This window comes from Stenella coeruleoalba (genome assembly GCF_951394435.1).
Source record: "Stenella coeruleoalba genome assembly, chromosome: 10".
Lineage (NCBI taxonomy): Eukaryota > Metazoa > Chordata > Mammalia > Artiodactyla > Delphinidae > Stenella > Stenella coeruleoalba.
The window spans coordinates 69,349,191-69,363,196 of record NC_137156.1 but is presented as its reverse complement, the minus strand read 5'-3'; the positions used below and the strand labels follow the sequence as shown (position 1 = coordinate 69,363,196).

The 14,006-nt window shown below is 37.5% G+C and overlaps 1 protein-coding gene across 5 annotated transcripts in view; it reads left to right on the top strand.

The window, feature by feature from the left end:
- SFMBT1 (Scm like with four mbt domains 1) overlaps positions 1-14,006 on the top strand; it is a 128,141-nt gene that overhangs the window by 79,752 nt on the left and 34,383 nt on the right. For all 5 annotated transcript variants that reach the window (XM_079933328.1, XM_079933327.1, XM_079933324.1 and 2 more), the window contains 2 exons: positions 139-233; positions 10,880-11,120. In XM_079933328.1, the coding sequence (XP_079789454.1) occupies positions 139-233; positions 10,880-11,120 (336 nt within the window). The remainder of the gene's footprint in view (positions 1-138; positions 234-10,879; positions 11,121-14,006) is intronic.

Sequence of the window (14,006 nt, the reverse complement as noted above, 5' to 3'; positions counted from 1 at the left end):
AAAGAATACTTAGTTATTTTGTGTGAAAAGTCAATTAACTTGTGAAGTAAATTGTAAGGTTTACTAAGTTTATGTTTTTATACCTTAAGTTTTTTTTTAATTGAGTCTTACCTGTTTTTGTGTTGTTTTTAATTCCAGATGCTGGATCTGGAGTGGAAGAAGTGGAATTAAGCTGGGAAGACTATCTAGAAGAGACAGGATCCACAGCAGTTCCCTACGGGTCTTTTAAACATGTGAGCGGTGACTATATTGCTTGACTTACTATATTTCTTTTCTTTGACTCACTGCACCATCAGTAGAGAGTTTAGAGTTATTTTAAGGTAGAATACTTGAGAGAATTTGAGTGCTTTTTCTTTTTCCCCCCGTTGCCACTTTTATTAAGAAAACTTGACATATTCTAAAACCCTTTTGGTTTTGTGCATTTTTTGCCACTCGATGCCAACCTGTCTTTTTTGACCAGTCATGAATATTCCTTTATTTTTGTCAAAAAAAACCCCAAAAACCTCTTCAGTTGAAGAAAATGATTTATAGTCTGGTACAGGCAGACCTTGGAGCTGTTGCGGGTTCAGTTCCAGACCACCACAGTAAGGCAAGTGTTGCAATAAAGTGCAAGTCACACGAATTTTTTGGTTTCCCAGTACATATAAAAGTATGTTTAAACTATACTATAGTCTGTTAAGTGTGCAATAGCGTTATGTCTAAAAAAAAGTACATACCTTAATTTTAAAATACATTATTGCTTAAGAGTGCTAGTCATCATCTGAGCCTTTAGTGAGTAGTCTTTGTGCTGGTGGAGGGTGTTACCTAAATGTTGATGCTGCTGACTGGTCAGGGTGGTGGTGGCTGAAGGGTTGGGGTGGCCGTGGCAGTTTCTTGAAAAAAGACAACAGTGAAGTTTGCCCCATGGATTGACTCTTCCTTTTACGAATGATTCCTCTGTAGGTGCAATGCTATTTGATAGCATTTTACCCATAGTAGAAGTTCTTTCAAAATTGGAGTCAATTCTCAAGCCCTGCCACTGCTTTATCAACTAAGTTTATGTAATATTCTAAATCCTTTGTTGTCATTTCAACAATCTTCACAGCATCTTCACCAGGAGTAGATTCCATCTCAAGAAAGCTCATCCATGAGAAGAAACTCCTGGGACTTCCCTGGTGGTCCAGTGGTTAGGATTCCACAGTGCCAATGCAGGGGGAATGGGTTCGATCCCTGGTCGGGGAACTAAGATCCCACATGCTATACGACGTGGCCAAAAGATTAAAAAAAAAAAAAGAGGAAGAAGAAGAAGAAACTCCTCGTTTGTTCAGGTTTTATCATGAGATTGCACCAATTCAGTCACATTTTCAGGCATCACTTCTAGTTTTCTTGCTGTTCCACCCCATTGGCAGTTACTTTCTCCACTGAAGTCCTGAACCCCTCAAAGTCATCCGTGAGGGTTGGAATCAGCTTCTTCCAAACACCTGTTAATGTTCATTTTGACCTCTTCCCATGGTTCACAAATGTAATTAAAGGCATCTAGAATGATGAATCCTTTCCAGGAGGCTTTCAATTGTTAGATTCATCAGAGGAATCACTATAGCAGCTACGGCTTCATGAAATGTATTTTTTAAGTAGTCAGACTTGAAAGTTGAAATGACTTCTTGATCCATAGGCTGCAGAATGGATGTTGTGTTTGCAGGCGTGAAAACGTTATTAATCTTGTACATTTCCATCAGAACTCTTGGGTAACCAGATGCATTGTCAGTGAGCAGTACTATTTTGAAAGGAATCTTTTTCTGAGTAGTAGGTCTCAACAGTGGGCTTAAAATATGCAGTAAACCATGTTGAAAACAGATGTGCGGTCATCCAGGCTTTGTTTTCCCATTTATAGAGCACAGGCAGTTTAGATTTAGTATAATTCTTAAAGGCCCTAGGAGTTTTTCATGGTAAATGAGCGCTGGCTTCAGCTTAAGCTCACCATCTGCATTAGCCCCTAACAAGAGAGTCAGCTTGTCCTTTGAAGCTTTGAAGCCAGGCTTTGACTTCTCTGGCTATGGAAGTCCTAGATGGCATTTTCTTCCATCTTCTTCCAAGATAAGGCTGTTTCATCTACACTGAAAATCTGTTATTTAGTGTAGCTACCTCCATCCATTATCTTAGCTGGATCTTCTGGATAACTTGCTGCAGCTTCTACATCAGCACTCGCTGCTCCACCTTGCACTTTTATGTTATAGAAATGTCCTTTTTCCTTCAACCTCATGAACCAGCCTCTGCTAGCTTCACACTTTTCTTCTGCAGCTTCCTCTCTGAGCCTTAATAAAATTGAAGAGAGTTAGGGCTTTGCTCTGGATTAGGACTTGGCCTAACCATAAACCTGAATCAGTATATGGTGAAGGGCTGCCAAATATAGTAAAAATCAAGCATGGTTATAGGAAGATGTTGAGAAGGGATGGCTATGACTAGCAGATCATGGACAAAACTGGTAGAACTCAGAACTCTAGAGCAATGGTAATGTATGTCCAAGCCACCGGCAAGAGTTTTACATAACCAAGTTTGGCACGAAGGAAGGAGGGAAGACAGGGCTGAAGAAGGAATTAGAGATAAACCACATTTGCAAAGAGGAAGAGTGTAAGATAGTGAAAAAGCCTTCCTCATGGTGCATGTCTGGTGGAGAGAAGAACCCCCACTGTGGGAAAGGCACTAAGCTTTACCTGGGTCTTCAAGAGCAAAAGCATCAAACTGATTGGGGAAGGGATGTAGGTAGGAGAGGGGTAGGAATACATGCTGGAGCATCAGAAGTCCCCTACAGTTGGGGGAAGGTTAGGATCACTGAGAGGTTTCCACCCCCAAGACCAAGGGACACAGAATCTCACAAGACTGAGGCTGAATCTCAGAGAATGCTTGTCCCCCACTACCAAGTTAGAAAATTGTGGGCAGTAGAGGTCTCTTTGTGGGGGAGAGGCAAGAGTGTGGAGAGAGAGAGACAGTCACAAAGAGAAGTGTAGTTACAACAGGTGTAGTCACAAAGAGAAGATCTAAATGTGAGGGTGGAGCAGCTAATGTTGAGGGAAAAAACCGTATAGCAAATGAGCCTACAGCAAAAATACCAGACAGTGCTAGTGGAATCTGAAGCCTATGGTACACTGTGAATAACTGTTAGCAACAATAAAACCCAAACCCAGCTCTACTCCTAACTAGATTGACTTAACCTTCTCTCTTGAACTTAAGACCTAAGAAGAAACATGCTCATTTCCGGGAGTAAATACTATGTGTCTCAGTCTTGACTGTTCTACCCAGGATGTCTAGCTTTCAAAGAAAAATCATGAGAGACACACAGAAGGAAGAGAAAAACAGCAAAGTGTCAAGAGGCAAAGCATTCAATAGAACCAGACTTGTATGACCCAGATGTTTAAACTGTCAGAGAATTTTAAATAACTGTGATTAATACGTTAGAGGCTCTAGCAGAATAGGTGGACAACATGCATGAACAGAAGAGGAATTTCAGCAGAGATGGAAACTATTAGAAAGAATCTAATAGAAATGAAAAACATGGTAACAGATGAGTGCCTTTGACAGGCTCATCAGTTGACTTGACACAGATGAGGAAGAAATCAGTATACTTGAAGGTAAGTCAGTAGAAATTGCCCAGACTGAAATATAAAGAGAAAAAAGTGGGGAAAAAACAGACTAGAACAGCCAACAGCTGTGGACAGTATTAAAAAAAAGAGTGTAATTTGTGTGTAATTGGAATCTCAGAAGGAGAAAAGAGCAGAGGTGAGGAAGACATGTTTGAAGGGATAACGGCAGACAATTTTCCAAAGGAAAACAAAGATACTACACCACAGATCAGAGAAGCTCACGCAATGCAAAACAGGATAATTAATAACAATAAAATGCATCCAGACACATCATATTCAGACTGCTGAAATCCAAAGGGAAAGAGAAAATCTTGAAGGCAGCCAGAGGAAAAAAAAGACACATTACATATAGAGGAACAAATATAAGAATTATAGTGAAATTTTTGGGGGAAACTATCTAAACCAGAGCACAGTGGAGTAAGATCTTTAAAGCATTGAAAGAAATGAACCTATCAACCCAGAATTCTTCCCTCAGCAGGAATTTTTTCAAGAAGTGGAGGAGAAATATAGACCTTTTCAGGAAAACAAAAATTAAGAGGTTTCATTATCTACAAAAAAGTATTAGGAAGTTCTTAAGGCAGAAGGAATTTGAAATAAGACAGAAACTTAGATCTACAGAAAGAAATAACAATAGAAATGGCATGGATGTAGCTAGATATAAAGTTCATTGTTTTCCTTATTTTTAGTGTCTCTAAAAGATACCAGTTTGAAACAAACAAAAAAATGGTAGCAGTATATTGTGTGTTTATAGCATATGTAACTATAATAGCACAAAGGATGAGAGGGAGGATTTAGGAGTATATGGTTGTAAGATCTTTGTGCAGCACATGAAGTGGTATGGTATTATTTGTAAGTAGACTGCAATTAATTAAAAGATGCATATTGAAAACACTTCAGTGTTAAAGGTTTTTAAAAAATTAACTTCTTCCTCAATGTTGTACAACCACTAACATTCTCCATTTCCAGAACTTTTTCATCATCTCCAACAGAAACCCTGTATTCAGGGTTTCTCCCCTGGGTGGCTCCTCCCACTCTCCTCCCCCAGCCCTTAGTAACGTCTATTATACTTTCTGTCTCTCTGAATTTGCCTATTGCACAAAAGGACATATTTGTCCTTTTATGTTGGCTTATTTCACTTAGCACATCATTATACTTTTAGAAACTTTTTTAGTGGTTGCCCTTGTTTTTGCAATATACATTTACAGCTAACCCAAGTTCTCTTTCAAGTAACACTATACCATTTCATGGATAGTGCCAGTAGCTAATATCAGAGTATTCCCAATTACTCCCTCCCAGGCCTTATAACATTGTTATCATTCGTTTCACTTACGCATAAGCTGTAATCACCAAATAATTTGTTGCTGTTATTAGTTTGAACAGTTATCTGTTAGATATATTAAGAATAAGAAAAATTAGATTTTATCTACGTTGATTCTTTTATATGTTTATTATATATTTATTCATTTATTCTATTGCTCTTCCTTTATGTAGATCTAGTTTCTGACATATATCATTTTCCTTCTCTCTGAGGAATGAATGAATGAAGTTTCCCAGCCACGCTGTGTGGCTTGCGGGATCTTAGTTCCCTGACCAGGGATTGAACCTGGGCCCTCGGCAGTGAAAGCGTGGAGTCCTAACCACTGGACTGCCAGGGAATTCTCTGAAGAATTTATTTTAATATTTCTTGCAAGAAATATTACTGGCAACAAAGTTCCTCAATTTTTGCTTGAGAAAAGTCTTTTATTTTGCTGAGTGCAGAATTCTAAGTTGGTGTCTTTTTTCTTTACATAATTTAAATATTTCACTCCACTATTTTCTTACTTGAGTGTTTTCTTAAGAGGAGTCTGATGTAATTTTTATCCTTACTTCTCTATAGGTAAGGTCTTTTTTTCTCCTCTGTCGTCTTTCAAGAGTTTTTTCTTTGTCTTTGTTTTTCTGCAGTTTGAGTATCTTATGCCTAGGTATAGATTTTTTTGTGTTATTTATACTGCTTGGTATTCTCTGGGCTTCTTGGATCTGTGGTTGGTATCATTAATTTTGGGAAATTCTCAATCATTATTGCTTCAAATATTTCTTCTATTCTTTCTCTCTTTTCCTTCCAATATTTATAGTACACTTATGTCACACTTTTTATAATTGTCCCACAGTTCTTTGGTATTCTTTTCCAACTTTCTCATTCTTTTTTCTCTTTGCTTTTCAGTTTTGAAAGTTTCTATTGACATTTTTTCTAGCTCACAGATTCTTTCCCTGGCTGACCCCAGTCTTGTGGTTGAGCCCATCAAGGAATGCTTCATTTTTGTTAGAGTGTTTTTGGTGTCTGTCATTTCATTTTGATTTTTCCTCGGAGTTTCTCTCTTCTTGCATCATCCATCTGTCTACTCTTTTCATTTAGAGCCCTTATCATATTAATCAGTTGTTTTGAATTCCTGGTGTGTTACATCTCTGCCATATCTCAGCCTGGTTCTAATGTCTGCTCTGTTTCTTCAAACTGTGTTTTTTGTCTTTTAGTAGCTCTGTAAGTTTTTGTTGACAGCTGGACATAATATACTGAGTAAAAGGAATAGAAATAGATAGGTCTTTAGTGTTTTATATTTACCCGGATAGAAGTTAGGTTGATTTTACCGTTTGTTGTAGCTACAGGTGTCAGAGGCTAAAATTTACTTTGGTGTCATTTATTTTGTCTCCTCTGTTTTACAGGAGCCCTCTTGATGTGGTGGTAAGGTGTGAGGAGAGCAAAAGCATTCTCTAGCCCTGTGAACTGGTCTCAGTGTTTTAGTGAACCTGAGTTGTGCATATCCTTTCCCCTATTTTGGAGGCTAGAGGGGGCTGGAGTTGGGTATTTCCCTTACCTTAGATCAGGAAAACTCTGGTAAAGGTTTTGGTAAAACTAGTTGATTAGGACCTAGTAAAATAGTTTTTCTTGAGGGTTAGTCTTGTTAAGAGCAGAATGCTTTGGGTGTATTTCACAATGCTACTTTATTCTTCCCTCTGCCAGAAGTACTAGGAGATTTTTCTCTGATCTTTATTGTGAAAACCTGATAGGACTCCTGGGGTGGGGGTGGGGGGGCGGTAAACTCAGAGAAGTCCGTGGGCCGCCCTGAGACTGGGCCCCCATGGAGTTTTTACCTCTCAATCTTGTCCATACTGAGCCTCTAGCAATTCATTAATTACAGTTTGAGGTTTCCTACCCTGGTTTTAGTCCTGCAGAGGCTTCTGCTCTGTCTAGTATGTTGTAATTCTCTGTATCTGTCTGTCTGTCTCCAATTTTGAGCACAGCAGTTTTGCCCTATGACCTCAGTTCTCTGCTGGATCTAAGAAGAGTTGTTGATTTTTAGTTTGTTGAGGTTTTTTTTCTTCTTAGGACAGGAGTTCCAACATCCAAAAATCCTTACATGTCAAATTGAAACCCAGAAGTCCTGTATTGTTTTTCTGTTCTCTGTTTTATTTATCACTACTCTAATCTTTATTATTTCCTTCCTTATGCTAGCTTTGGGTTTAATTTGCTCTTCTTTTTCTAGTTTCTTCAGAAGTAAAGTTAGGGTGTTGATTGAGATCTTCCTTCTTTTTTAGTGCAGTCACATACAGCTACACATTTCCTGCTTAATGCTGCTTTTGCTGCCTCATAAATTTTGATGTATTTTTGTTATAATTTGTCTCAAAGTATTTTCTGATTTCCCTTGTAATTTCTTCTTTGATCTGTTGGCTATTTAAACGTGTGTTTCATATCCACGTATTTGTGAATTTTCTAGTTTTCCTTCTGTTATTGAGTTCCAGTTTTATTTCATGGTGATTAGAAAAGATAACTTTGTATGATTTGGTTTTTTGCCTAAAACTGTGGTCTGTCCTGGAGAATGTTCCATGTACATTTGAGAGGAATGTGTATTGTTGTTGAGTGGAGTGTTCTCTATATGTCTGTTAGTTCTAGTTGGTTTATACTCTTGTTCAAGTCTTCTGTTTCCTTTCTGTCTGATCATTCTATCCCATGTTGATTGTAGGGTACCAATTTGTTTAGAGATCAGCACAACCTTGATACCAAATCTCATAATATTTCAGGAAAGGAAAATTACAGAGACATGTCACTCATGACGACTAATGCATAAATAGCATAAAAAATAATACCAAACTAAATGTAGCTATATTTAAAAAGGATAGTACATTAATAAGTCGATTTTTTCCAGGAATACAAGATGGCCTAAGTGGCTTATTAACATTTGAAAATCAATGAGCATAATTCACCATAGTAGTAGAGTAAAGGAGAAAAATCACATTATCATCTCAATATATAAAGAAAATTATTGATAAAATTCCACATCCACTTATGATAAAACTCTTAGCAAACTACAGATGGGAATTCCCTTAATTTGATGAAGTGTATCTATAAAAAAATCTACAGCAAACTTTATTAATGGTAATATGATACATCTTTCTTTTTAATATGGAACAAGACAAAAATCATGCTGGTTAACATGATTTCTGTTTGATATTGTTTCGGAGGATCTAGCCAATATAATGTAAGAAAAACAATTAAAATGTATAAGAATTAGGAAGGAAGGGAAAAAGTCATTATTTGCAGATGAATAAAATAATTTACAGCTATATTATTAGAATTAAGGAGTAATTTTAGCAAGATTTTTAGATACAAGGTCGATATAAAAAGCCTTTTATTTCTATATACTAGCCACAAACAGAAATGGAAACTGAAAGATGTGATTTACAATAACATAAAAAATATCAAATAGCTAGGAATAAAATGTAAGAAATATTTGCAAAGAAACTTCAAATATTTATATAAGTTAAAATGAAGGAATATACCTGTTCATCTATTGCGAGACTCACTATTGTAAAGATGTCAGTTCTCCCCAAATAGATCTGTAGATTGACTGCAACCCAAGTCAAACAGCAAAAAAAAATTTAAGTAGAAATTGACAAACGGATTCCAACATGTAAAACCTGACCCCTGCCTAATACCACACACAGAGATTAACTCAAGGTGGATATTAGTTCTCAATATAAAAGGCTTCTAGAAAATAATATAATAGTATATCTTATGACCTCTACGGATAGGGAAAAGTTTGTTTAAAAATATAGAAAAACCATTAACTTTTTAAAGGAAAAATATTGATGAATCAGAGTATATTAAAATTAATAACTTCTGTTTATCAAACAACACCATCAAGAAAGTGATATTTGTAATACAAGTAATTGACAAACTGTATCCAGAATATTGACTCAATTAAAAATTGGCAAGAAATTTAGGCATTCCCCAGAAGAAGAAATCTAAATGGCTAATAAATAAAAAGGTTCTCAACTCTATTAATAATCAGAAAATGCAAATTAAAATTACAGTGAGATAATATAATACGTGTTTCAAAATGGTTAAAATGAAAAAGGTAGAAAATACAGTAGTGTTGGTTAGAATGTTAAGGCAGAAGGATTTCTTGTATACTACTGGCAGAGTACATTGGTATAGCCACTTTGGAAAATATTTGTCTTTTTATTATAGGAATCCATGTAGGTATGCATCAAATGACATACAAAACTATTCATATAATTATGAGAATATTATCAGTAGTCTTCCAAAACTGTGACCTACCCAGAGTGCCTACTATGAGGAGCATTAGAATGGATAAATTATGGCATATTTGTATAATGGAATACTATACAGGAAGGGGAAGACATAAAGTACTGTTACATGCAACAGCACAAATGAATCTCATAAGCAATGTTGGACAAGAGAAGCGCCACACAGAAAAACATTCATACTGCATAATTTTGCTAACATAGTCCTGTAACACAGGCAGTGTTAAACTGTAGTGTTATAATTCAGGATAGTGATTACCTTTCAGGAGTACAGCAGGTTAGTGATTAGAATGGGGAGGAATTTTACACAGAATGCGGACTTTCCCTCTCTGGCCTCTCCTTTCCAGGAGCCCCCTCATTTTCTAGTGGTTATCATGGCCACATTGCGCTTAGTTGTCATGTCTCCATCGTCTCCTCCAGCGTGGGACAGTTCCTCATTCTCTCTCTGTCTTTCATGGCCTGGATACTTTTGAAGCGCATATCATATACCAGTTACTTTGTAGAATGTTTCTCAATTTGCGTTTGGGTTTTCTCATGATTAGCTTGAGTTTATGCATTTGGCAAGAATGTCATAGAAATGATGATGTGCTTTTCTGGTATGATATCAAGGGTATATGATATTGATGTTTTAGGACTGGTGATGTTAACTTTGATCTGGTAGTTAAGGTGGCGTCTGCCAGATTTCTTCACCGTCATGTTACTGTTTTCCCTTTTGCGACTAAGAAGAATTTTGTGGAGAGAACCTTTGAGGTTATGCAGATATCATAGTCGTCATAGTCATTTTGGCATCCACACCTCTGATTTCAGATCAACACCACAAGATTCATTCTGGTTTTACCTTCTTCTTTTTAAAATTTTATTCTATTTTTTTATTATTATTATTTTTGGCTGTGCCGTACGGCATGCAGGATCTTAGTTCCTTCACCAGGGATTGAACCCATGCCCCCTGCAGTGGAAGCGTGGAATCTTAACCACTGGACTGCCAGGGAAGTCCCATTCCCCTCTTCTTATTTTTACTTCTTTCTCCCACAGTGAGAAACCTGGCTCTCATTATCCATAATATATTTATTTAATTTTAGTATACACATACAGGAATTCCAGAATTGCAGACCCCTAACTTTGTGACCATATAATTTATCATCTAAATTAGGACACTTTTGGGAGAGTTAAGAGGCATTATTATTATTCAAGAAAAACGGGTGTAAACACAGACTGTTTTAGGGAAACTGGGAAATATGGCTCCTTTTGTATGATACATATTATACTAATTTATTATCAGTATAACTTATTTTTGTCCTTTACCTTTTCTAGCTTCATAAATTTTCTTTTGAATGATCGAGAAATCACTCTTGAAAACTTAATGTGTTGAAGGTTGTTAAAATGGTGAACATTCAGTGATTTGTATACTTAATAGAAAGCATATTCTATAATCATAATAGACTGCTTTGGTGGAATATTGAGTTCTCTTAAAGCTCCTTCAGAGTCAGATGGAACAGAGCAGCATTGCTAGTCCCTGTTTTGTTTGGATCACTCCTGTGAGTTAGAATTGGAATTTCTCAGGTTTCCCTTGAGAAGATTTTATTGCATTTAGTGCTTCAGAATTGTAAGTCTTAAAGAATGTTGGCCAAAGAAGTATTCATTTGAGATGTTTTTCTGGTGGTTAATAACATTTCCCTGTTCAGGTGGACACACGTTTGCAGAATGGATTTGCTCCTGGGATGAAACTGGAGGTGGTTGTGAAAACCGATCCTGAAACCTACTGGGTTGCCACCATCATTACCACCTGTGAGCAGTTGCTCCTCCTCCGCTATGATGGCTACGGGGAGGACCGGAGAGCAGACTTCTGGTGTGACATCAGGAAGGCTGACCTCTACCCCATTGGGTGGTGTGAGCAGAATAAGAAGACCCTCGAAGCCCCGGAAGGTAATGCGATACTTCGTATCAAGGCATGATGTGGTATTGATGTAGGAAAATTTGGGCTGTCCACAGTCTTAAGGTTTTCAGTTTCCCAAGCACATAGGTCTACCTAACTTCTTTGGGTTAGCATTTTGAATGACAGTATTTATAAGGAATAATTTACATTTCCCTTTAAAAAAAATTATATTCTGTGCTCACTAAGCTTCAGGCTTTTATGACATTCATAGGAAGCATCTGTTGCTTATAATCGTGTAGGTCTGTGAGGCTCTCTTAAGTTTGAGACTTGTAGGTCTGGTTGTCTTTGAGTACGTTGGGCCAGATTGATTCTCTTTCTGATTTTATCGTCCTCCCTCTTATGACCTACAAGCAATCTGGGACCTGTGGACCCTTAGAATAAACCAGCTGAAGCTCGCTTTCAGGAAAGAGCCCTACTGGGAGTAGAATCCAAATTAAGTAAGACAGAGACAATAGGACAAAAGAAAGAGAAGGGGCATGTAAATGTGCAGAAAGGAAAGACAGACCTTAAGAAAATTCCAGACCTTATATGCTTTACTTTCAACTTCTTATTTTTTTTATAATTTCAGATTTACAGAAATACTTGAGATTTGCAAAAATATTATAGAAAATTCTTGGGGACTTACTGCCAACTTTCCCCAAATGTTGGCATTTTACCACATTTACTTTGTCCTCTCTCTCTCTCTCTCTCTCTCTCTCTCTCTCACACACACACACACACACACACACACACACAGGCTTTTTTAATGAACCATGAGAGTCAGTTGTACATGTGATTTCCTTTTACCCTTTACTTCTAAAAACAAGGCCATTCATGAACACAATAAAATAAAATCAGGAAATTAACTTTGATACAATACTGTTATTTAATCTATAGACCTTGTTCAGTTTTTATCAATAATGCTTTTATAGTAAAATGTTTCTACAGTAAAAGAAAATCCTGGATCATGTGTTAACATTCATTTGTCGTGTCTCCTAAGATTCCTTTAATCTGGGACGGTTCCTCATGCTTTCTTTGACTTTCATGACTTTGACATCTTTGAAAGGTACAGGCCGATTTTCCCAGGAACGTTCATTATGTCCTGGGTTGAGTACTGTTCATTATTCCTCATGTCTTTTCCTCGTCCAGGATTCAGTGCATTTAGCTGTCATATCTTTCTAGTTTCCTTAACCTTTCTTTGTCCTTCTTGGCGTTGACGTTTTTGAAGAGTACAGGCCGGCTATTTTTTAGACTGTCTCACAATTTGGGTTTGTCTGATGTTTACTTAGATTCAGATTTTGCACTTTTTTTTTTTTTTTTTTTGCGGTACGTGGGCCTCTCACTGTTGTGGCCTCTCCCGTTGCGGAGCATGGCTCCGGAGGCACAGGCTCAGCAGCCATGGCTCACGGGCCCAGCCGCTCCGCGGCATGTGGGATCTTCCTGGACCGGGGCACGAACCCGTGTCCCCTGCATCGGCAGGCAGACTCTCAACCACAAGGGAAGCCCAATTGTGCACTTTTGGTAGGAGAAATGCAGAAGTGATGCTGTGTCCTTCTGGTGCATCATATCAGGAGACACATGCTATTGGTTTGTCCTGTAACTAACTTGTGATATTAACTTTCATCACTTGATTAAATTGGTATATGCCAAGTTTTTCCACTGTAAAATTGCTTTTACTGTTTTTACTTAGTAAGTATCTTGTGGGAAGATACCTTGAGATTATGTAACTATCTCATTACTCTTCAAACTTCACCCACTATTTTTGGCATCCATTGATAATTTTTATCTGAAACAGTTATTACTCTAATGATTACCAAATGGCATTCTCTAATTCCTTCTTCAGTTCATAATTGGCTTTCTACTATAGAAAGAGCTTTCTCTTTTCTACCATTTACACACAGGTATTTATGTATGCATGTGTGTATTTATGTATCTATGTCAGTATAGACTTATGAGTATTATTTTATTCAGTGGATTATAATCCTTACTATCATTATTTATTTTGATGCTCAGACTGTCCTAGATTTGGCCAGTGGGCACCCCTTCAAGCTGGCAAATGTGTCCTTTGCTATGTTCCCATTTTTCTTTGAGTAGTTTCTTGTTCAGGAAACTTGTCCCTGCCTCAGCCCTGAAATCAGCCATTTCTCCAGGGAGCCCTAGGTTTTTTTGTTTTGTTTCATTTTGTTTTTTGAAGGATGGTATTTAGAAATGTAGAGTCCTGGGTTATCGGTGGGCTTCTAGCTTGCCCTTAACATTCTGTGAAAAAACAATGTAAGAGGAAGCTCTAGAGGCATGAAGCTACCTGGCCCACTATCACATCTTAAGAGTATAGGAAAATTCACCTCATTTAAACATGAACAAGAGAAAATGATTTCAGTTGAGTCTCATACAAGGTCAAGTTAGGATAATTTAAAAAAGAGGAAAAAAGGGTAGAATAAAATCCTTCCAGAGCAGGCTTCCCTGGTGGTGCAGTGGTTGAGAGTCCGCCTGCCAATGCAGGGGACACGGGTTCATGTCCCGGTCCAGGAAGATCCCACACGTCGCGGAGCGGCTAGGCCTGTGAGCCATGGCCACTGAGCCTGCGCGTCTGGAGCCTGTGCTCCGCAACGGGAGAGGCCACAGCAGTGAGAGGTCTGCGTACTGCAAAAATAAATAAATTAATTAATTAATTAATGTTTTTAAAAGAAAAGAAAAACAAATGAAGAAACATTAGCTTGAGAATTGTTAGTGAAACACTAAATGTATATATGACTGTAGAACTTCAAGCTAAATGATTGTTGTAAGAGAGACAGTATAGTATATTAAGGCTACATGCTCTGACAACATAAATACAGTATAACTATAAAAAATATGCGACCACAGTGGGGCGAGCAAGTGAATACAGTGGTATAAGCTTA